The sequence below is a fragment of the Dasypus novemcinctus genome, chromosome 1, assembly GCF_030445035.2.
Source record: "Dasypus novemcinctus isolate mDasNov1 chromosome 1, mDasNov1.1.hap2, whole genome shotgun sequence".
Classification (NCBI taxonomy): domain Eukaryota; kingdom Metazoa; phylum Chordata; class Mammalia; order Cingulata; family Dasypodidae; genus Dasypus; species Dasypus novemcinctus.
This window is the reverse complement of record NC_080673.1, coordinates 90,833,652-90,858,887: the sequence shown is the minus strand read 5'-3', so window position 1 is coordinate 90,858,887 and position 25,236 is coordinate 90,833,652. Positions and strand designations below refer to the sequence as shown.

Below are 25,236 nucleotides of genomic sequence, written 5' to 3'. Positions count from 1 at the left end.
CTATGAATTATTGCATACTAGTTACCATGTACAACTTTTTAAAACTAAAATTATAATAAGACTAAATAAATCTTTTCAGGACATTGTTTAAGTGTTTTAAAAAGTTAGAGGACTGGATTGAACATTCAAGAATGCAGTTATTTTTGACATTTTAGGGTTCTCTTAAATCATACATTAGAAATTCTAGTTTTCCAAGAACAAGCACACTACCTCTCAAACTGCTTTTAGAACATTTAGATGACCAGATGGCCCCTTACAGGAGGCATCAGGATATAAGCTGGTTGTAACTTAATAGTTATTAAGTACTAAACAATCTATTTAAACCATATTTTACATTCGGGAAGCTCAATAGCATTCAATAACAGGAAAAGCCATTTAGCCATTTCCAAGTTCTTAAATGGTTACTAAATTGTTATTAATCTGGTTATTTCCAAGAAAACTGGTTTATAGATTATAACTGGTTTAAAGATTATACCCAACCAAGAAAACTGGCTTAAAGAGTACACCCAGCTAATTAACAAAGACCAGGAGTAGTTTTTTTTTAAGACTATAGCTTCATTTTATAAGAATATAAGCACTGTTGTTATTCATTATACTAAACTTTCTTCCTTGAAAACATTTTTCCTTAGAACACTGACTGTTCTAAGTTACAATTAAAAGTACTGTTGTTAGTATAATCATAAATTCTCCAAGTTAAGCCTATGGATATATCAATATGCCATCGTGTAGGCAACAGAACACCAGCCTCACTGGGAAACAGATGATTCACACATGTTAAATTATATTTTTGTTTCAAGTATGTTTTTAAAACTAGTTCATCTCTCAATGAAATCGTTCCTTTATATGAACACCAAGGTTCATACTAAGCAGCTCTTCACCTACTCCAAAAAATACAGTACAATGTTGATGGATTTCTGGCTGGATTTAAAATCCAGCTCCCCAAAGGGTAAAGAACAATAGAAACCAAAGTTCTTACAAAGCCTTCAGGACAAAACATAAAGAATGATATTATAATTAGAATATTCTTTTCTACTTAGAAGACTACAATGCTTTTTTCCCTCTTCAGCAAAAAAACTGAACCAGAAACCAGAATTGGAAAAGAACTAAAACTTGTTGCAGTGAAGGGGAAAAAAGGTTCTAAAGCCTGTACCCAACAAAACATTACTGGTTTGAGCTAAAACATGGGGAAATGAAAAGACTTTGGAAGAAGTTCTGAACAGATTTTACTTTTCTATTTATAGACTCAAGAGCTTTTAAAAATATCCCTAAAGATCGTTTGCTAATTTCTTATACTATGGCTATGTCATCCATCCCCATTCAAGAGTTCACCACAATGCTGATAAAGGTGTGATAAGATCCATCCCTATGATTCATGCTTTAAAGTACAATTTGGTTGCATGTCTTATGAGCTGTACAAATGTTTATAACATTTGAATCAGCAATCCTGCTTACAAGAAATCATCAGAGATGCACACAAGGACTTACATATCAGATTATTCCCTGCAAAGTTATTTATAATAGCACTAGAAATAGCCTAAATATATAAAAAGAGGGGAATAGTTAAATTAGTGCAAATTTGTATGACTATCACACACACACACAGATTTAGCATAATTTTATGAGTGTGCTCTTCCTGTAAAAGGAATGATACCATTGTGAAAAACTTTTTTTCTACCTTTATAAGAAAATACATTTTAAAAATTACACTAGATATACCTTTGAAGTCTTGAAAGCATTCATTTGAGCTATATATTATTAGAATCCTTGACTAGACTCTACATAAAACGTTTTGATATAAATTATATACTTAATTGTATTATGCCAAATTAAAATTTTAATTACATTGCTCTATCCTTGATGGAGTATTAAAGAAACAAAGGATTAAGATCACATTTTTCAAAAAAGAAAATATTATAATATCCTTCATGAAAATAGGAACAAGCTATATACCCTGATACATGTCACAAAGAAAACTAAGCTATGCTAACTAGGGAGGATAACTGTATTGGAAAAGAAGAAATATATATAAAATATGAGTTATTCAATGTTTCTCGAAAGATAAAAGGACTATCCCTATGAGTAGTTAAGTATCTACAATAATAAATTTCAGCTTTTAGAGAGAATAAATAACACCCAAAGGCTTACTTTTTTGGCAAGGTACTTTAAAAAATATTGAATGCTTTGAGCTGGTCTTACACTAGAATCTGGAAGGCAGTTTATCCTAGTCCCTATTACCTAACCCAGTTCACACATTTATGTTACTTGCCTGGTATCTGAGTCTGTTTTCCAACCTCAGACTTTAGTCCTACATGAAACTAGTTTACTATATTTTGTTCTCATTCTTCTCCATCTCCTCCTTCTTTCTACAAATTTACCAAGCTCTCCTTCCGTAAATTTGGGAAACACTTTCTTTATGAACCCTAGAAAATCTCAGGTAAAGTTCTAAAAATCCCTATGCTACTTCCCTATATTTTGCTCTTGAAAAACCATTTACCAACCCATAAAACAAATTGCTTTTAGTGGTGTCATTTTATCTTAAAGGGAAAAAAGTGTTCCGTGCCCATGTAAGTTTAGAAAATACAATGCAGAAACTTAGCCTGGTGTTACAGGGTGCCTAAGAGTTACCTCCTGAGAGCCTCCTTGTTGCTCAAATGTGGCCTCTCTCTAAGCCAAACTCAGCAAATAAATGCATTACCTCCCCACCTCTCACAGTGTGGGACATGACTCCCAGGGATGAGCCTCCCTGGCACCTAGGGATAACTACAAAGCACCAACTAGCAATGCACCTGGTAAAAGACCTTGACCAAAAGGAGGAGAAGGTAAAAACAAATGAGTTTACATGGCTAAGAGACTTTAAAGTGAGTGGGGAGGTCATGCCAGAGGTTACGCTTGTGCACATCTCTGCAGGAACTCACTGACTGCCAAAGTAAACACTGCCTCAAATAGCAGGGCTCCTGAGGGCTCTGGAGACATCCAGATACTATAGGCAGGGCAGACAACTCAGGAGTTTGGAGCTCTGCTAGTAGGCAGAATTTATGTTCCCCAGTGTGACACAGTTGGACTCAGTTGTGGTTTCTCTATACATGGCCCCTCGGACCCTCTTATCTGAACTTATAGTTAGTACTAGAGTTGATAGGTGAATGTCCTGTCCAAGGGATTTAAATCTTTGGGCTTTCCATGTACAAGTTGGGCCCTGATCTCAAGAGAGTTGCAATACCTACTCTCTAGTTCACTGGACTCATCCAGGACAACTAACAAGGAATTGACAGTAACCATCTGAAGGAACAGACAGAGTCTGCAACTGCAAGCAAGATAATCCCATCCATCTGCCCCATGGGATCTAAGCCGCCTCTCCATTAGACACAGAGAGGATATCACCATCCCAATATCCTCAGGATTGGGGAATGAATGCTAGACTAGAGTCAACTTACTGGTATTCTAGTATGGATTTATTGTGATTCTAGCAATGGAGGAAACTTTAACACTGATGTGGAAACAGTGGAAACTATAGATTTTGAGGGGAGGGAGAGGAAAAATAACTGCAATTTGGGAGCATTTTCGGAACTTGGGAATTGTCCTGAATGACATTGCAATGACAGATACAAGCCATTATGGATCTTGTAATAACTTACAAAAATGTGCAAGAGAGAGTGTAAACTACAATGTAAACTACAATCCATGCTTAGTGACAATGCTCCAAAATGTGTTCAACAATTGTAACAAATGTACCACATTAATGAAGGATGCTGTTAATGTGGGAAAATGTGGGAAGTCTAGGGAGTGGAGCATATGGGAATCCCCTATGTTTTCTATGTAACATTTATGTAATCTAAGTGTCTTTTTAAAAAAATTTTAAGTATATTAAAAGCAAAAAAGAAAGCATGATGCATTATAGTCTCCATTTTGGAGATTCAAAACATAAATCCTATAGTAAATAAATTTGTTTATATTAATTTAATCCAGCACATCTCTAATTTATTTATCTAAAAACCTTCTTTTTCAGAATATTCATTAATATGAAAAAGAAATGATGTTCTGAGCAATACATGAAGGAAAATTAAGTAGACGAATCACTGGTAAAAAGGCAATTCCAAAGGTACTGATAAAAAGACCAATAGCAATCAAAAGGGGAAAACTACTAGAAAGCCCCTGGAATCTGTCCTCAACTCTTTGGTGTTCATTTTGTTATGCTCAGAATCAGAACAAAACACTTTTGGCTGATTCATCATATTTCCAAATAATACAAAGCTAAGAGGAACAGGAAATTTATCAAAATACAGAACCATGATACCAACAAATCCTGACATGATGGGTTTTAGGTTCTATAAAAATAGATGAAAATGTAGTGAAAATAAATACAAAGTATTGAATTTGCCCTCCTTCCCCCATCAACACAAACTGCACCAGAAAAGGAGGAAGAGAGGACTTAACAACAAAACATACAAAAATTACTTGAGTGCTGTCATCAGTGCTAAACTTAGTGTCAGTCAACAGAATTACAGGGCCAGCAAGAAAATTACTGTGATTTTTAGGCTGCAGTTGTTAGCAGTATAATAGCTAAAACTAGGGAAGGTTTCTTCTCTTGCTTTCTCCCTTCTAGTTGCCTGTCAGGCCACATCTGGAGCTTCACTCGGATCACTGTGCTGTGCTTTAAGAAAGAAGTAGTTGATTGTAATAAGGGCATTTACCCAAAAATAAAACCAGCAATAGGAAGTACAATAGAGAGAGAGTATGAATTGAAGAGTTTTCATAGGACAGAGGCATTCAACTAGTCTTTTATGACAGAATGGGAATGGTGAATAGTATCAAGTGATGGATGATACATAAGGAGACAAATTACACCCAAACAAAAAGTTGAAGTTTTCTGACAAATCTGTCCAAAGACTGTTTCAAGAGAGTCATAAATTGAATGGTCATTTAACCAGAATGTCACTGAGGGCATTCAAGTATCAGATATGAGTCCAGATAGCCTTTAAAGAGCCTCCTATCACTGAGATTCTAAAACATTATCAGAGACAGTGTTACCACTTGTAGACAACATTATCAAGGACAGCAAACACACTCTACGGAGACAAGGATATCAATGCCGGAAGATGATAGAAACGGCTTGTACAGCTTGTACTGACTCAGGAGAGTTTTTGGGGTTTTGTGAGCCCATTATTAAAGTCATTATTAAAAATTAAATTACATAAACTTACAAAGAAATATATTAAAAACAAAGCAGGGAAACGAATGTGGCTCTACCAGTTGGGGGCACATGCCTACCACATGGGAGGTTCGGGATTTGGTCCCGGTGCCTCCTAAAAGAAGAGTAGACACCGCCCCCACTGCAACAAGCAGATGCTACAAGTCAGCAGACTATGTAGCCCGCAGGGAGGAGAAGTGGCTCGCCTCTCACGTGGCAGGTCCCAGGTTTGGTTCCTGGTGCCTCCTGGAAAAGGTGAGCAAATAATGAGCAGAGAGATGAGAGAACCATCTGGAGGAAGCAGGGAATAAATAAACAAAAATAAATATATCTTTAAAAAAAAAAAAGCAAATGGACACTTAAAACTTATCACTTCCTAATGTCACTATGGTAAATTGAAATCAACCATGATGAGAATATTTACACCCCAGAAATCTGCAAATGCTACAAATCAGAGCTCTATTTTATGGAGAGTGGTTTTTAATATTCATCATCAGCACACCACATTAGTATTATATTTAGTCACCAAGCATTTACTAAGCTCCTATGTACACAGAGTACTGCTGGAAACTGTGTCGAGAACAGAAAAAGGAATCAAAGGGATCTTTCTCAGGAAACAGGAAAACCAGCAACAGGGTATAGTATTTGAACTTTGAAAAGTAACGTGTTTTCTCACCAAATAAATCATAGCATATCTAGGCAGTAAAATACTCTACAGCCTTTAAAAAGAAGGCTGTAGGGAAGCAGATGTGGCTCAACCCCTTGGGCATCCCTGCCTACCACATGGGCAGTCCCGGGTTTGGGTCCTGATGCCTCCGAAAAGAGGACGAGCAGATGCCACCCCTGCCTCAACAAGCAGATGCCACAGGCCAGAAGACACTGCAGCCCACAGGGAGTACATGTGGCTCAGGAAGTAAATAAATCCTTTAAAAAAAAAAAGAAGGCTGTAAATCAATTTAAGTTCTAATGATACACAACAAACTAATAACAGTGCGCTTCTCTGGGGTGAGAGACTGTAACATCATATACCATTTTGAATCCAAATGTTTGCAATTTTTGCCACATGTATGTATCATTTTAATAACAACAGTATTGTAATAAAACACAAAGAAAGAGGTCAACCTTGAACAACACCTTGGCCATAAGGCAACACAAGTCATGAAGCAGAGGTAGAGGGAGTGGAGGGGAGAGCAGGCTGGACAAGAGCCAAAGACCTAGAGACCGAAGTCTTGAGCCCTTAGGGAAGGCAGTGGATGCCTCTGCTGAGAGGTTGACAATACATCCTGATTGTTCTGACCACTCGCCATTTCCTTCTAGGACAGCTGGCTCCAGAGTTGATAGTCTGGCTTTCCTTATTCACTGGTTATCCTTAAAAGAGTGATTTTCAACTTGGGGCAATTTTGCTGCCGTGGGGATATCTGGAAAATGTCTGGAGACATCTGGTTGTCACAACCAAAGGGTGGCCAGGAATGCTGCTAAACATCCTACAATGCACAGAACACCCCCACAACAAAGAATTACCCAGCCACAAATAGCACTAGTGACAAGGCTGAGAAACCCAGCACTACTAATTTAAGGCCACCTGAGTGGGTCTCCATTCTTGGCGATACAAAGTCTAGCCAAGACCCAAAGATCCTTTCTTCACTTGAAAATATGACCATAGACTCTGAACCAACACATAAGAGACCCCACAAGGCTCCTTAAAAATAACTGCCAAAAAAGGTAGCCTGGGGAGAGGTTAAAAGTGTGACACTTGACCTAACAACTTACTGAGATCATTTATCTTCAGATAAAGAATTGATGTGTCACTAGAATTCTGCAAAGCATCATAATACTCATTAGAAAACATTTCAATTTTCTTTAAATTTATAAATGCAAATGACAGTTTCTCTAATATGTTGCTTTGTATGAAATCATGAAATGTAAATGACTTGGAATTATGAGTTCAAATAATATTTATTATTGTAGTTTTAGATCCATTAAAACTGAATACAGTTGGCTACAGACTATACTTTCATAATTTTAGTTCCCTTGAAGTCTTCAGTTTGCATATTCGACACCATTATTCTGTTCCAAGAGCTTAGCAGCTTACTTATTTTAAATATTAAAGCTGATGGCACAGAGCCTCACCCGTAGAAGGCAGTAATAAATATTTTATTCACTAATTGGATAAAAAGACTTTTTAAGACTATAATGCACATGGCCTTTTTGCCTTTGCCAGAGCTGGTTGCACTTGAAAAGTCAGGTACCACTCAGATAACGTAACTAATTTTTAAATACTAATATTCAAAATACTTTATATTTAAAATTAATTCTCTCCTTTACACCATAATACCAGACTACCAGAACATATGCTTCAATATATCCCAGCACCCCTATTCTGACATATTTTCTTCTTAGGATATATACATAGGTTCATTATCTAGCTACAACCATTCTTCTGCTCAAATCAGAGTGGGCTCAATCAAAAGGTGGTAGTAACTGAGCCAGGTAGGAACAGAGAACACCCATATACCTGGGTAGCTGAAGACAAGATGTTTGGGATGATATGATAAATGAATATTGCAGGTAGGGAGTGATAGAGGTGGAGAAAGATAAAACAGTACAGGGCTGAGGCAAGAGGTAACTGGTCAAGAATGGGCAAATAAATCATTAGAAGTTTGGACTAAAAATAAGGTATGTGAAGAAGCAACACATGAATGAACAGGGAGGAAATCGGATGAAAGTATCCAAGGTAAAGCCAAATGATATAAGACTTCTGAATTAAAAGCTAGGACGGCCAAAATAATAACACAAAATCCATGAGGTGACCACGGGCTCATATAGGGTTAACGTAAAATGGATCCTCCACAAGAAAAGGGATTTCAGGCCTTTCTTAACCAACTTTATGAGGCCCATGAGTAACTAAAAATTTGCTGCTTCCAAAGAGGATAGTCTATACCCTTGGCTAAGGGAAGATGCTTCAAATTTTTGTAGAGTTGATATGATACATTGTGATTGTTCTATTGCTAAATATACATAGAAAGAAAAATATAAAACACAAAGATTATATTGACTTATTCACCAAGTTTTTTTCAAATCACAAAGCCACCCCTTTCAAATTCTGTTATGATTAAAGATGATCTTAAAGTCTTATTATATCGTAACTGTCAGGAACTCTTTCTTTAACATTAGTGGAACTGTATTCACTAGAACTTAAATACAGAAGGCTGATTCTTTCAAAGTGGTCTCAACCTTAAACAAATTTTCAGTATTACATTTTTAAAGGCCACTAGGAAAAGCAGGTCAGTAATGCAGGCCTAACACTACCCCCACGGGCCTAGTATATAAACAATATAAAGCCAAAACTGAAAGGAACTCTGCTTTAAATAACTAATTTTAACAACAACAAAATGAAGTACCATATAACCCATAATATAGAAGCAGGAGAGGTGGTAGAATAATAATTATTATGATTATGAAGATTTAATTTTTTAAAAATTGCTTACTTACAGAATTTTCTTCTGTGTAGTCACTTTAGTGATATAGGGAAATTTTGTGCTTCAATGGAAAACTATGTATTGTCTAAAGTATACCCATTCCACTGATCTGATTCTGATTTTCAGGTGTCTATTTTACATTTGTGTAAATTATAGATAACTAATTAGGAAAGAAAAAAATTGTCTATAGACATGCAAATTCTGACCGGTAGAGTGCAAATAATTTCTTTCCTCCATTGCAGAAAAGACCTGTTTTGCCTCCATTTACACATCAATTTCAATATTCTGGAACTTCAAATGTCTACAACCTTTAAACTGGTTGTAGTATCTTACTAGTTCCCTCTTTAATAATGAGTTATGTAAAATTTTTAACACATGTTCATTTTATATCTGTATTAAAGTCATGATTTTACCTTTCTTTGAAAATTGTCTTTTAACACTAATTTTTGAGAGAATAATTAGCTACTCTTTGAAATTCAGAAGGAGAGTTGATAATTTACCATTGATATTTCCTCAGTTATGATGCTGGATTTAACCATATTTCAGCTATTACCCAGAAATGGCCTACAGGGTTTGGGACCTAAGGGTAATGAAGCCCCAAACTGAACAAAGGCCAGCAGAAACCAGGTAGGATCATCAAGGAGTGGAGACAAAATAGTTTTTTTGCATGCTAGAGAAAAGGGGAGGAGAGAAAGGGGAGTGCCTGACCAGAAGGTGGGTTCTTATTTAGAAATATGGATCCTCTATTTTTGCGGTTTCATAGATACAAGGCTACATCCTCAAAACAATCCTGTGCATTCTGTCCTCCAACAACAAATCGCATTAGAGTTAACACCTGCTCACTGACAGTGGGCCAAGCATTGTTCATCTGTCTTTGGACGCATTTGCTGTGTTGCTTTTGTCTTCAGGAGGTCTATGAACAGGTTAATGCCATCAGACCCTATAACTTCAAAAGCAGTGTGAAAGTTGAAAATGCCAGGGAGAAGTGGCAATTACAATTAAACAAAAGGAGAAAAGTCTAAAAAAGAAAAGACAAGAAAATGGTGAGAAAAATGATACATGCTGTACATGTGCAGGGGGTAACTTTGCTTATAAAATTTCTCCATCTGGGGATTGCTTCTTGAGGACTGATGCTGGAAACAATGGTTTTCTGCTCAAACAGATGAAGGCTTAACAGAATAAAACACATTCTGAGTTTAATGTGACATGGGTTCACATACAGAAAACAGAAAGTAGTCTCAGACCTCTCAACTCTAGGGGACCTTTTGCGATAAAATATAAATTAAGCTTATTTTTTAATATTCCAAAATGGCAACTTAAATTTATCACCAAAACATAGTATTTTTCACACAGAACTTGTTGCAGACCAAACCAATATTTGGGAAAGTATCCACAGAAGTAGCTGAAATTCAGAGTATTAAATAACTTAATGCGGAAGGAAACTATCTGCAAGAACATAAAAGTCCCAGTTTCTTTACGGCTGTAATTTCTCATTGCTAGGGTTTTTCTTTTATTAAAATCTTCCAGATGCATGACATGAATGGTAGTACTAAGCCATACTGTCAGTCTTGCTGCTTAAACTCCAGGGAAGCTGTCAATATGTCTGTAATGTTTTGGAGTAGATTTATGAGATATAGTTTGTTTGGTTTAAATCTCTTTTCTGCAGCTTACAATAGCTTTGGTTGGCATATGTGATCTTGCCAGCCTTTATTATTGGCCACCTTTCCTAACATTGCTACTTTACCATAGCTATCTTTGCTGAGAAGGCAAAGTACCCAAAATAGTTTTAGAAGTGGTTTTCTCTTCCAGACTCCGTGGAAATCATAGTTTGAAACTGCATATTAAAAAGAAAATAAATTGCTCACCAAAGCTCAGTCACCTCCACAGACACTGTGTCATTCTATTATCTATGCCTACAAGACAACTGAGAAAGATGCTGCGCTCAGCCAAACTACTGTCCACAACTAGCTAGTCATACAGTAAATTGCACTGCTGATGACAGTGGATGTTCATTTCAATGGGAGGTAGAGTACTGCCTTTCAAATTTCCTTTTGCAGTATTTGTTGCAGCATGATTGTAGCCAGATTTGCACTTTCTCTATGTAATGTACTGTACATCTCATTCACTTTTGGCCCAAATATTTTTAAGTCTGGTAGATTTTTCCTAGTATTATTTAAACAGACACATATTCTCATTGTGCTGTCAATTTAAATTTCAAGATATAGACATCATTAGTTTACATACTACCAAAAATCAAATCAAGTGAGAATGTCTCAAAGATCTTATATGGATCTTTAATTAATAACCATTTTCTTACAACATGGATTTTCTACAAACAATATCATATGGAGATAAGGTATTTTTCATATACTACTTTGAAAGCTAAGTATTAACTATTATCAAAAAAGCAATTAGTCAACAAAACAGCTGCTTTCAATAAACATACAAAAAAAGATAAAGGATTGCTGTAACCTTAGTGAAAAAGCCTCATTTTAATAGCTAGAATTAAAGAACACGTAAAATCACAAAGTAGAAAATTTCAAAAACCACAGAAAACTGTCATAAAAGCAAGAGCATTATTGTGACTTGAAGACTTAAAAAAAAATGAGTGACTAAGGAAAAGGATGAAGTGAGTTGCCGATTTTCAAATGAACAGTGCCATGCTCAGTTACACAATGCACTTACCCAACTTTCCAGCTTTCCATTAATTTTAATAAATAAGCTTACCTCCATCATTTCTAATAATGCTTCTAGTTACAGAATTTTAAAGATGAATCCTGTGTTCCCAGATATATGGTTTATATAGACATGGGAGCTTGGATCACACTGGGAATTGGAAGTCCAGTAATTTTCTGACTGTGTGCTATGGCGTCTTCAGATTCTTTGGGGTTACCATGGCAGGGTGGTGGGGGTGGAAGCAGAAAGGAAGACCATGAAGGGGTCTGGCCCTGCCTCTCTGCCCTCTACCAAAATTATATCTGATTCACCTACTGGGGTTTCTAATAAGATTTCTTTTTTTTTTTTTTTTTTTAAAGATTCAACTACTTTTAAAAATGTTGATAAAATCCTGAATCCTGAACTACTTGATCTCTAAGAAGTATATCAGCCTTAACATTCTATGGCTCACAAAGTTCTCAGAAAATGTTTAAAAGGCATGGGATGAGACTAGTAGTGCCAATATAAGATATATATAAAAGTCCCTCAGCCAAACCAAATTGACAGATTTTCATTATAATCATTATGAAGCATAATAGAGAACCTTCTATATCAGTCTGCAATAAATCCTAGAAATTCAGATATAAACCGTAACCCCTGCCAAGGAGCTCATCAATGAGATTGATAGAATTGAACTCTCAACCCACTCCCCCAGAAAGAAGAACACAATTTTACCACAGGATCACTTACAAATTAGCATGTGTCAGGATCTGCCTCCAAGGGTCACTTGATCCTTGACCCACTTAACCCACTTGACCCCCAACCTGATTGTTAACCGTCTCAGAAATGAAGTCATTTAAGAAGCTCGTTTCTACTCAAACTTAGTCTACTCTGACCCTATGCCCTAATTCTAACAACAAAAAATGAGTTTGAGTGTTCCAAAGTTCACCTAGGAATCTTAGAATTTGCCAGCATTTCTAAGGTTGAGTTTGCTGTATGGTCTGTGGAAATTAACTTTATTTTATGATCATACCATGTATACCTTAAAAATGCCAGCCTGATTGTAGGGCCCCTGAGACCATGAATTGGAGTTTCATAATTTCTAGAAGTGTAATAAAAACAATTTATCTTAGATAGTTACCAGAAATGATCTAAAATAGAGGAATGTTGGGAAAGAAATATGTCAATTTTCCTGTATGTTTAATTCTAGTATCTGACAGAACAAAAGCAAGAACACAATTCTGGCTCTGTAACAGTCTTAAAAGACAAAACTCCTGAGATTTTTCTGATTCCATCAGCTGCCTCAAGACTGAAAAGGATGTCTACAGAAACAATTATAATAGAGAATTCCTCTGGCTCCCTAACCATTATCCAGAATTTCATTAAAATGGGAACTCTAAAATACCAGGCTTTCTAAATATGGTGGTAAAGACTTATGATTCTGAGAGATTGCGGCTTTTCCCCTTTGACTCTCATTCCATGACATATCTTGGTAAAGAAAGAAAATATAGACTCTATCCCCACCCCACCAGGCTACTTCTAGTTAGACATATTCTAAGTCTTCACATTACCACAACGTACAAACTATATCAAGCTGCAACTCATGTAATTTGCTCAGCCACTAAATGTAAAAAATTGAATTTTAAAATGTGCTGACCAAAAAGAGCCAGGAGGTTATCAGAGGGGTTGCCCTTATGCACACCTCAGCAGAGTCCCAGAGACAGATAAAGTAGATACAACCCCAGGTACTGGTTCTTCTGAGGGCTACAGAGACCCACAGGTTCTATGGTCATGGCAGATGGAGTTCAGTGCCATGTCAGTTGGCCCTACTTTGGAGTTTGTGTTTCTGTGTGATGGAGCTGGACTCAGATGTGATCTTTGTTCACAAGCCTCTTCTGTTACTTTTACCGAAACTGTAGTTGGTGCTGAGGTTTAATGTATACCCAGGGGACCTGAATCTCTGGACTGACCATGTGATAGCCAGGCCCTGAGCCTCAACAGACTTCAGCTCCTACACTCTGGCTTATTGGACTTACCCCACTCAGCTAACACGGAGGTGAAGAAAGTCAACCACCACACCAGGGAGCCAAGAGTGCCTACAACTGAAAGCAGGAGAATTGCATCCAGCATCCATGTGGAATCTACGCCTCCTCTTGATATAGATGTGGAGTGGACACATCCATTCCAAGATCCACAGGATGGAGGAATAGAGTATGGATTAGAATGGACTTACTGATATTCTATTCATGAACTATTGTGATTAGTAATCGAAGAAAATGTGGCACTGGTGTGGAGAAAGTGGCCATGGTGGCTGCTGGGGGTAGGGAGTGGGAGGAAGAGATGAGATGTGAAGGGGCGTTTTCGGGACTTGGAGTTGTCCTGGGTGGGGCTTCAGGGACAGTTACCAGACATTGCATATCCTCCCATGGCCCACTGGGTGGACTGTGGGAGAGCATGGGCTATGATGTGGACCAATGACCACGAGGTGCAGGGGTGCTCAGAGATGTATTCACCAAATGCAGTGAATGTCTCATGATGATTGAGGAGGTTGTTGTTATGAGGGGAGGAGTGGGGTGAGGGGGGTGGGGGGTATATGGGGACCTCATATTTTTTTAATGTAATATTAAAAAAATAAATAAAGACCAAAAAAATGTGCTGACCACATTTCAAATACGAGAATAAAAACTTGTTGTACATAATCCAGGAGCCTAAAGCTCCTAAAATCTGAACTATTAATATCCAAATAAATAGACACAGTTTTGGCATTCCTGGCAAATAAAGGCCTCTATTGCAAAAAGACAAATTTAGTCACCAGGCTAAAGAATTTTATATAAGCAAAAATAAAGAATGAATTTCAACTCTTATTCTATGTGGCAAATAAACTTGAAAAGAGACATCTGCAGACAAGATATCAAAAGCCTGATAGTGATATCAAATAATCTTTCATTTGGAGAAATTTTTATATGTGGGCACAATATCCCAAACTGGCAAATTCAATTACATTTAGCTCATTTATTTTAGCTATTGGAATACTAGTTTCAAGTTCATATATGTGAATTTATCTACTAAAAAACTCAACTTTCTGACAATATTAATGTGAAATTTACTAGATTCTTTTAAATATTTTAAACCTGATCGGACATACCAGACTTCAAATAAAGGTGGAAGAATTTCTTGCTTCCTCCCTCAATCTTTTCCAAACAGAAGTCAAGAGAAAGAAGTCAGCTCGAGTTTTAATTGGGAGGAGCTGGCAGCCTAGAGGGTGTCCAGCTCTGTTCCTTATCCTTAAGGTCGCAAAGAGAAGATGCCTGCCATCTGGTGGCAGTTCCTCAAGGAATCCTAGCATTCGAATGACAGAACAGTCATTTGAAGGAATATATGATGCCAATGAAAAAGTGCTCTGTTTTAATTTCTAAGTGATTTCCACTTACTCCCGTATACCACCCTTCTGCATTTCCTCCCTTTTAAGAGTCAATTTTAATGTGCCAATATTTTTAAATTGAGAGACTGCTGAACAAATCCCAAATGAAAGAACAACTACCCATGTCTAAAATTTGGGTATACTGCAGTCATTTTTGACATAAATTGAAAAACAAGTGTTAAATATCATGGTGCATTAAACCACTGCAAGGAACTTCACCCATACTGGCAAGCCAGGGAGGGTGGAGATGCTACTGTATTTAACAGTTACATACTGTTTTCACATTCTCAGCTTCCATCAAATGCCAAGTAATGTTTATAAAGTAGTAGGATGCGGGTGGTAGAAATGACTGGTTTGGGGTGGTTTCCACTCAAAATAACACAGATTGACATTATTTTGGTAAATGTCCAGTAGCATTCCTCCCTGGACTGCAAAACATTCCTGATTCTGGCCTGTCCCCCACTACCACCTCGAGCTCTTCATTTACCTAACCCCGTAGATAAAAGGATGCTCCCCCTTCTCAATTACTAAACCTATTTTTGACATCCAGATCGTCTTCTTCTAAATGCGTAGAGTTGGCTTGGCTTTGCACATTTACAAGCCAATCAGAAGCACAGTAGGTTATTAAGGCCCTGAGAGTCTACTTGTACCAACATGTTCTTTAAATGCACTAGAAGGAATTAAGCTATATGTGGAATTTTTACCCTTCTCTTAAATAATTCCTAGATCACAGTAGAAAAAACAGAATTACTAAGGAAAAGAATATTTGAAGGATTGACTTCTTAATTACTTATAGCCAAGATAAACAAAAGAGAAGCTAAGAAATGAGAATGCTGCTTCAAATGGCAATTTGTCCTTACTCCCTTGGGTGACAGGGCATTTTGCCAGCTGTCAGTACTGGACCAACTAAAAGTGTTACACCCAAACTGTTGTACTCATTAGGACTGAAACAATTTAACATGAACGCTTTCAGACTCTCAGACATCACATTGTACTGTTTGGCCTTACAAGAGGAGAAGAATGCCTGCTAGACTAGTTTAAATAATATTAATAGCATTTTAAATTTGCTTTCTTTCTGCAAACCACTTCCAATTATTTTTTTACCTTCCATAATTGAAACTCTACACACTATTATCCCCCTTACTTGATGTACTCTTTCCATTCACTGTGTGGCTGGTTAGGAAAAAATGTTCAGCATAAGTGAAAAACCATGCTAGTAGGAAAGACAATTTTATATAATTAAATAAAATTTATAGAAGTTGGACAGAGTTCAAAATGCCCAAGTCATTATCAAAAAAAAATTTATGTTTTGCACAGTAATTTTAAGGTTCTTCTTATATGTTGGGATAGGGTACACCACCTTAAAGCTACCTACAGTTAACACTTATTTCCACCCCAAATTTGGAAGTTACCACAAAGTCAGTCACTTATACAGCTTATCTATCATTGATACATAAGGTGTATCAATGATACATAAGCTGAATCATTCAAACTTATGAATCAAATATACTTTTACTAGCCTACATTATTCTTATTTGTATACAATCATTGTCATGGATTAGGATGGCATGAGACCTCTAGTTACCTAGTATATCCTTATATCTCTAGCTTATCTCCCCAAGAAGATGACTAGTTGTCCTACATTTAAGGATTATCAGTGAATGTACAATGGCTAGGTCCAGTTGTGGTCCAGTCCTTCTTATCCAACACAAATCTATTTTCAGGGGGAAATTAGGAGGAAAAAAACCATCATCCTATCTACGATAGCCTTTATATATTATATGTCCCTTTTTTGTTGGGGTTAGTATCAGTGTGGGTTTGTCAGGTATCATGTGCCTTTATTTTACCACAAAAATCTTGGAAAGTTCAAAATTTAGGTAAGGCTAGGCAAATCAAAATTTTATCCATGCTAAAGCTTCTTTTTTAAATCAAAACCTAAATTTTCTCCTAAAGGAAAATTACACTTTTCTCCTTTTTTTCCCAGATAAAAGAAAAAAATCCTTCATATTTACAAAATGGAAGAGATTCATGTCATGTGCTCCAATCCAAAACACACTATACTTTTTCTTGGTTGCACTTGTCAGACCGATAAATTCATGTCATTTCAAAATAAATGTCTATTGTTCTCATTTAAATGTAAGCTCCATGAGGGCAAATACCAAGTCTGCCTTGTTCGTCAGTGTATTCCCAGTGTCCAGCACAGTATTTGGCACATATCAGTCTCCCCATTTATCCTGGAGAATCCACAAATGCCCTTTAAAATCATTCTAGTCCAACACTCATACTTTGGGGCTATGAAAATGGAGTCTGTAAAAGTAATTCATGGGAAAACTTGTCCAAGATTGTATAACACATTAATGACAAGGATTAGAAACTCTAGATTCTTTATTCCTCATTTGCATTCTATCCAATACACCACAGAGGTTCTTATACCTAATACCCTGGGCGGGCAACACTACTGAAACTTTTGGGATCTAACCATCTTTTGATTGGCAACCAGTATTCTTTATCAATTGGCACATAGAAAACCTCCCATAAGAATGCCTGGTTTACATAGATGTTTTGTAGGACTCTAAAAGCAGAGTACAAAACAGAATTCCACAGCCACGGCAAAAAGCCAACTTATCCTTTCCTATAAGAGTCAAATTTTACAGAGGCCAAGCCACAGATTACAACTAAATTTCCATGGCTCAGCTACTGCTAAATCAAACATTCTACTAAACAGAGCTTCAATTTCTATGGGTTTTGCTTTTTTTTAATTTGGGGTTCCTTTAAAGCAAATATTCAAGAAATAGAACTTCTCCTGAGTGCATGGGAAAAATAAATTTGACTTCTTAGGGATGAGAGTGACGATCTAAAACTAGATTGTGGTGATGGTTGCCCAACTCCATATATTTACAAAAATTCATTGAATTATACAATTAAAATGGGTGAACTTTGCAATATACTTCAATAAAGCTCTAGAGTAAGTATAATGTGAAAATGAGTTCAATAGTTAAACTACTTTTTTTCTAAAACCTCTGGAATTGAAACTGTAAAAACACCGTCTTAAGTGTCTCCATGCTATTCTAAGTTCAGGCATTACCTACTTGGATCATGGCTTACATAAAAGATAAAGTTTTTCCTGCCATTTCCATAAAATTGACTTAGGAGTCTACTAGAAATATCTGTAAAAGACCAGCCATCACTGATGAAGCACCAAGAGATACTGACTAGTTTGATTATCTGCATGAATGATATACAAATATATTTGTTTAATTGAACAGAGTGTTCTAGTACAAAACCCACCATTAACTTATCTTTGGGTTTTGAGTAAGTTGCACAGCATGTCCAGGTCTCAGTTTTCCCACCTTTATCATGTGTCTCCATGATTAGAGACGGTTAGCATATAATATAGCAAAGTACTAGTAATTGCTATCAATAAGAATAGCCACTATTATGTCAGGCAGCTTAAGTTAATAATAACCTGCAAGGAAGGTATTATTAACCATCTTTTATGGATGAAGAAAGTAAGACAGAGATGTATGTTCACTAGTTTAACCAAGATCGCACATTTATTTAGCGTCAGACCCAGGATTCCATTCCAAAACTGTGCAGCTCTGGAACCTATACCTATTCTCCATTTCTCAATAGACTGGGCTTTTTATTCTGTCAGATGTGGGCATGAATCCTGACCTTACCCTTACTATGTTAAGTTAGTCACCTTCTTTGAGTTCCAGTTTCTGCATCTATAAAATGAAATTACTAATACTTAGCTCTCAGAGTTATTGTGAAGGTTAAATGAGAGAGTACAACCCCTGCAATTAGAAGTCATTCAATAAATAGTCTTTCTCATCCAGCTCCCATAAAGGTTCTTTACTGTGTATATAAACAATCTATATATTATTACAAAGTCAATAAAAAAAATAAAAATAAAAATAAATTAAAAAAAAACAATCTATAAACTCTACGATTTTGTTGTAGTCTACCTAGACAAACCTTACTGAGACTGAGTTCTACCAAAAGCAATTAAAGTGAAGATAATATCATCTCACTCTTTCGCTCTCAGGCCTTGGCTCTCTGGCTGAGACTGTCAACAAGAGTGTCAACTTCAAGGGGTGGGCATCTGTCCACCGGAACTGAGCGAAGGTCACAAACTTGCCTCACTCTGCCCGACAAACAGATGTCTGGGTGACAACTCTTATTCACTGCAAACCAGAGTTAGAGCCAAACCAGGTGGGAAATCTGGTATCTCTTTCCTAATCCATTTGGCCAGCCCGTTCATTCTTTAAGACAATACCTCTCTGACCACAATCCAAAATACGTAGTCTTCCCTGGGATACTGTTTTCAACATAATGCCTTTGTTTTGATGATGTCTGATATTCCACAAGCAGAAGGGAATATTTCTATAACAGTGATTTAGTAGGCAAGAAACTTGTTTGATTCTGTGTAATGGAATATGCACCTTCAGATGTTTCTCTCAAGTAAACAGGTAAAAACTGATGTAATGTGGAGCTCTAGTGGTAGCAAGGAAGAAAAGCAATTGTTCCTGAAAGCCAACAAAAAAGCCAAGGAAACTGCCATGTATTCCTAAATTAATATGTTAGGATGACAAATAATTCAAATTGATCTCCCAAAACAACAAAGTAAGCCATAAATGGAACAGTTTTCCTCTTGATTTTTGTCTTCCAGATTATAAATTAGACTTCAGTAACTAGCTGAAAATAAATTTCATGAAGCAGTTATAATTTCACAGAAAACTGAACCTCAATACTGTGGCTGCCACTTTTCTTCTTTTTCCCACGTTCTCTAGGAATCCAATTATTTAAACATTAGTTATTTTTCACACAGCTATCAAAAGAACTATATACATAACCAATGAAGGCCTGTACCAACTGTCCTGGGAATTTAAATAATCCCTACAGGCTGAAGAGGTTGTTATAAATTAATTCCTACACTAGAAAAATGCCTTCCTTGAATTTCTGATTTCTGAGGTCTTTGCCAACTTGAAACAACTGAAAATGAAACCCACAATGTCAAATGTTAATTCTATGTTTTCTATTTCTTCTGAATAAAAAAATGACTTCATTTTAAAAATACAGTTTGGTCAACAATGTAGTAGAACATAAACATTAAACAGTTTTATGATGTACAAACTGGGGTCAGCATTAAAAATTGCTAAACATGTTGCCTGGTTTAGCTGTGTCAAATCAAGCCATCATCAGGAAAAAAAAAAATCTCAGAATATGGAAAAAAATAGGAACTAGCCTTTTCATATATACAGTTAAGTCTAAGTATTAAATCTAAGTGTCATGATCCTGGACATTAAAGAAAATGTAAGTGACTCACTTTTCCATGAATAATGATCAAAGAAACTAACATGTTCATAAATGCAATAACAAAGTTTATCTGAAACAAAAATATCAAGACTCAGGAGTTTTTCATGGCTTGTATCAGTTGAATACACTAGATGTTTCCTAAGGACCACATTTCAAGAGCCTCTAAATTGGGAAGAAGTCTACAGATGACTACCAACCCTCAGAGGTCTGTGAATGAAGATTTAATAAATACTCAGGGGTTTTATTCATTGATGTTTCTCTTCTCCATCCTTCTATTAGTATGCTGTTATTACGGTATTTCCCTAAAGCCATAGAGAAAAATGGCAAAACTATAAAAATCTTTTCTGAGAAGTCATTGAGAATGCAATAGTTTGTAATGAGAAGTTCAAGATAAAGAACTAATCTCCTTTTTAGTCCTCATCTTTAGCTATTAGATAGAAGAGAGAATGTTTTTTATATAAATGAAAAAAACAGGAGAGGAAGTGAAAGTAGCCTACTAAAGTAATCATATGCCAAAGGGAATGAAAGAGAAACCTATACTAATGCAACATTAACCACCAAGGAATTCAGAATCTACCATGTTCTACAGTCTTTTTTTACCACAGACATTAAGATAATTTAATAAAATTGAATAATATTTTTCAATCTATAAATCTAAGAACTTCATCTTCGTATATCATCTTGCTTGTATTTTTTCCTTGGTGATTATCTCTATCTCCTTTGCTTTCCCATAGCCAATCTTGGTATGCTGCTTTAAGTAATATTTGGGTTTTATTTGCCATTCCTTTAACTGAGACATGTTGATTTTATTAAAGCAAGTCGGCTCTGCATTCTTTCTTTACTATTATTACAGGTAGACTTGACAGACATGGGACCTTTGTTTTAAAATGATCTGCTACAAAGGAAACCTTGTTAAATAGTTCCATTTTACCTGCTGGGCAGTTGCACTCTGAAGGTGCTTCTCTTGCCATTCTTATTTTAGCCATATGTTCATAGGATTTCTGTAGGAAAAGAAGAGGTATTAACAATCAGCACTAGCACTGTAGAAAAATGAATTCTTTAGGGACTCTCTGGCCATATGCCTGATTTACCAACATTTGAGAGCCTGCATAACTAACATTTACATATGTACTTGGATGTTAGTCAAAAACTAATAGTAGGCAAGCCCTAAAAAAAGAAAATGACCATTTACATGGTATCAAAAAGGTTGGGCTTGTGTAAGATCTTTCTCATTCCCCAACTAGCACCACACTCAACACCAGCTCAAGCACAGGCAGTCAGTGCAAAAGCCTGACACTAACATGTTGCAGTTCTTTGTAGGCTGTGGGTTTTAAAACAGGCAATGTTTTATACATGAATATCAGCTGCTTTATCAGGCTGTACTGCAACTACTGCCAAACAGCCATTCGGTTGGAAGAGCAAATTCCAGAAAACCCCCTAACTCTTGTCTAAAGCGACCCCTGGTTTTGATAAACGTAATGTAGACTTTCCTTTCAACGCTCAGCTCCAGTGGCTCTACGTTCATAAACACCCTTGGTACTATACTTCTTTACAAAATGAATAAAACTACTATTTTATTCCTTTTAAACATTTAGTATGAAAACATTCAATATGTGCAATTGTTGATTTTAAATCATATATAGGGATATTTCACTTTTAAGAGTACTTTGTGTGTATTAATAACATGTATGGCCCTAACATTCTCTTTAAGATGTGAAGGAAATAACAGATGTTATCTCTGCAAGGAATATTCTCCACACAATTGGAAACGATCATATGTGAGTACAGAAAACTAAAAAGAGGTAAAACACCACCCCATTCTAGCCAGCCTTACGCCTTACAGACCTCCATATTATGTTTAGCATGCAAACATGAGGGAAGGCTAAGGGACCCTGAGAGACAGAGATGGCAAAATCAGGAGGTGAGCAAATACAAAGGTATGCTACAGTGAGCTTAGATGGTTGTCTAACACATGCACACAGACAAACACACGAAGTATGCACACAGTAAGGGAAGAGGCTGGTCGTGTACACAGATATGCGCCCGTGCAAGGTTTTATGCACGTGCAAAATACCCCAGCCTTTCACACCTGAGCCAGAAGTCGCTCCACTTTCTCTTGCACCATTGCCGTGAGCTGATCCAGGGAATCCGGCAGCAGATGAAAAGAACGGTCCCCTTTGGCGGATTCAAGAATGGCGATCCTTGCCTGGAGGTCGTTGGTTTTCACCCCCAGGTACAAACAGAACATCACCGCCACCACCGACAGGAGGGCCGCCAGGGCCGCGCACGCGGGCCAGATCCGGGCGCAGCGCTGCCCCGCGGGGCTCGAATCCTGGGAGGCTGGCTCTCCGCCCCCTCCTTTCCCTGCGTGCTTCTTCACCAGCATCTTGGCGGGCTCGGCTGCCTGTGCTTCGCCTACCACCTTCTACTACCTCCAGCAATCTTAAAAGGAAAGAAAAAGGCCGATTCCTCCAAAGTTCAGTGCCTGCGCCTGCACTACTGGCTCAGTGGGAGCCCGCGAGCGGAGATGGACCTCGGCTTTCCTCAGCTCCGACAGCAGCAGCCGTGGACCATCCTCCGCTTTCTTCTCCCCTCCCAGCTGCGAGTGAAAAGCACCCGCAGTCTGGGGACTGGGTGACAATGAAGTTAAAACCCAAATGAAAGCCCCCGGGCTAGTCCGCGCAGCCCCCAAGAGGACCGGCCCCGCTTGCGAAGTCCCCGGGAGCGGCCGCGCAGCGCCGGAGGGGCTGCGGGCGAGGCGCAGAGACGCGCGCCGCGAGCCCTGCCACCGAGCCCCGGACCTGTTGCGTCTCTGTCTCTCTCGGTTAGTTTTCCTTCTATCTACCTAGACGATGTTTTTCCACACGCCGACCTGTTTCCCACCTTGATTCAACTAAAGGCAAAAAGGCTGAGACCGCAAGAGCGCGGTGCGAAAGGGGGTAGCCAAGGGGCAAAGGAAGGGAGGAACGAAATAACCCAAGGAGCAAACCCAAAGAGCGGCTTCCCGGAGTATCTCCGCAGCCTCGCGTGTGCGAGCCTTAAATACCCTTCGGGATGCTCGTGCGAGCGCGAGGCTGCGCGCGCTCTCCGTGCACGAGGTCCCTCCCCCGACCCCCTCCCCGCGCCCGGCGTCCCGCCCGCCGCTGGGGCTGCGGCTAGCCCCCCTCCCGAAGCCCAGACAGAAGCCCGCCTCATTACCATAATGCATCCACCTTCGCGCAGCCCGCCAGCCGCAGCCCCGGAGACCCCCGAGGAGGCGGGCGGGCGCCGGGCGGGAGGCCTGCATTAGCATAATGTATGCAAATCGCCGGAGCGGGCGCCGTGATTGGAGAGACCTTGGCGGCCCCTCCCCCTTCCCCTGAGTAACTTCGGAGTCCCTCAAGGCCACCTCTCCAGCGCGGGCCAGGGTCGGCAGGGGTCTGCGGGGGGCCAGGCGGCCGCTTTGGCGTAAAGGGACTCAACCCGGCGCCCCCTCTTCAGCTGGGCTGAAAATGGAGAAATGGCCTCGAGGAGAACAGAAGTGAAGCCGAACACGTAGTCTTCAGATCTTCAGTCAGGGCGGGAGACGGGAGCCCTTGCTGCCTCGCGGTGGGGCAGCGCTCTCCCCTCCTCTCGCTTCCCCACGTGCCCAGAGGCAGCGTGCCTGGCTGGCGCGTGAGGTTCATTTCCCCTCTTCCCTTCTCTTCCCACGGCCGCGCAGCAGATCCTCGGCGAGGGGAAGTTCTGGCTCCCTTCCCCCAGCTTCCTTCTGTCTTGGCGATGCTGTCTCCTCCCTGCTCTGTGTTCCTCGTCTGTACTCTGGGGTGCTAATGCGTTTTCCTGATTCCCCGTTTTGTAGGCTTGAAAAAAGGACCATTGAGGTGTACACATTTCTCAGGATTTAGGAAAGGGCTAAAGAATGAGGTCAGTTTTTCCTCCTACCTGACTCTCCTGGTGTTCCTTCTGTATCAAATTACAAGTTTTCTAATGGAGTTTTTAAAAGTTGGTTACAAGTAGCATTCTACATCTAATTGACTTTCAAAAAAAAAAACTCACTTCCTATTTCAAAATATCTTCTCCCCATAGAAATATCATATATTTTTCCTACCCTCCTTAATCAAACTAACCTCCAGTCGTTGCTCATTATTGTAAAGAATCGACAAAATAATATGCGAAACTGTCTTTCACACGAGTGGAAGTATATTGCTAAGTATAAAACTGGATAAAGAAGTTTCAACAATATCTGTTGATCAACTATACAGGAATTAAAAAATAGGAAAAGACTTAGACAAAGCATCAGAGAGAACTCAGTGAGTTTTGCTGTGACATGAAAATATAATTCCTTACATTTGTACTACACAGTGGTTCTCAAATGGTGGTCCTGGACAGGCAACACAGCATCACCTGAGAACTTAAGCAAATGCAAATTTTGGGGCCCCATCCCAGAAACTAATTGATCAAAAGCTCCAGGGGCGGTTTCAGCAATCTTTTAACAAACCCCTCCAACTGTTTCCTACGCATACTGAAGTATGGGAACTGCTGGTATAATACTTACAAAATATTTTCAAAGACGTTTGAACCTCATAACTCTGATACGGGTGAGGAATTACTGACCCTGTGTTTTACATAGGGAAACAATTTTCAAGTTACATTTAATTGTGAGTAGAAGTGTTTTCAGTAACAGGACCCAAAGAAGGGATACACAGTCTTTCATTTGTCAGCTCTTCCTGATTCTCCACCTACGTCTCTAGCCATTCCTTAGCCAGGCTTTTTCCTCTGTCTGTCTCCTGATGTTGATGCTCCTAGGGTTTGGTCTCAAGCCATCTCTTCTAACTGTACACACTCCATTAAAGCTCCCAATTACCATCTTTACACTTTTGAGTCATAAATCCATAAAGCAAGCTTCTCTCCTAAGACTCTGATCCCTCCAGCAAATTGCCTGCTGGTTCTCTCCACTTGCATGTTGCACAAAATATTCCAACTTAACCAGCATCTAATCTCCAAACCCTGTTGTTCTTTGTTTCCCTTCTTTGTAAATGGAGTTGTCATCCATCCAGTGTCCCTGAGCCAAAATTATTAACTATTAATATTAAAATATAAAGCCTTGAAATCCCCCTGCTCTCCTCTCCCCATCTAAATTCCTTCAATACTTCCCATTGTCCTTAGTATGAAGGTCTTATATCTTACAAGGCCCCCCA

The 25,236-nt window shown here is 38.5% G+C and overlaps 1 protein-coding gene across 1 annotated transcript in view; it reads right to left on the bottom strand.

Moving 5' to 3' along the window:
* COL25A1 (collagen type XXV alpha 1 chain) overlaps positions 1 to 22,530 on the bottom strand; it is a 513,961-nt gene extending 491,431 nt beyond the window's left edge. Inside the window, exons 1-2 of the mRNA XM_058294312.2 lie at positions 22,149 to 22,530; positions 20,991 to 21,060 (exon numbers count right to left, since the gene is read on the bottom strand). Coding sequence (XP_058150295.1) covers positions 20,991 to 21,060; positions 22,149 to 22,445 — 367 coding nt within the window. The 5' untranslated portion in view covers positions 22,446 to 22,530. The remainder of the gene's footprint in view (positions 1 to 20,990; positions 21,061 to 22,148) is intronic.
* Positions 22,531 to 25,236: the final 2,706 nt, after the last annotated feature.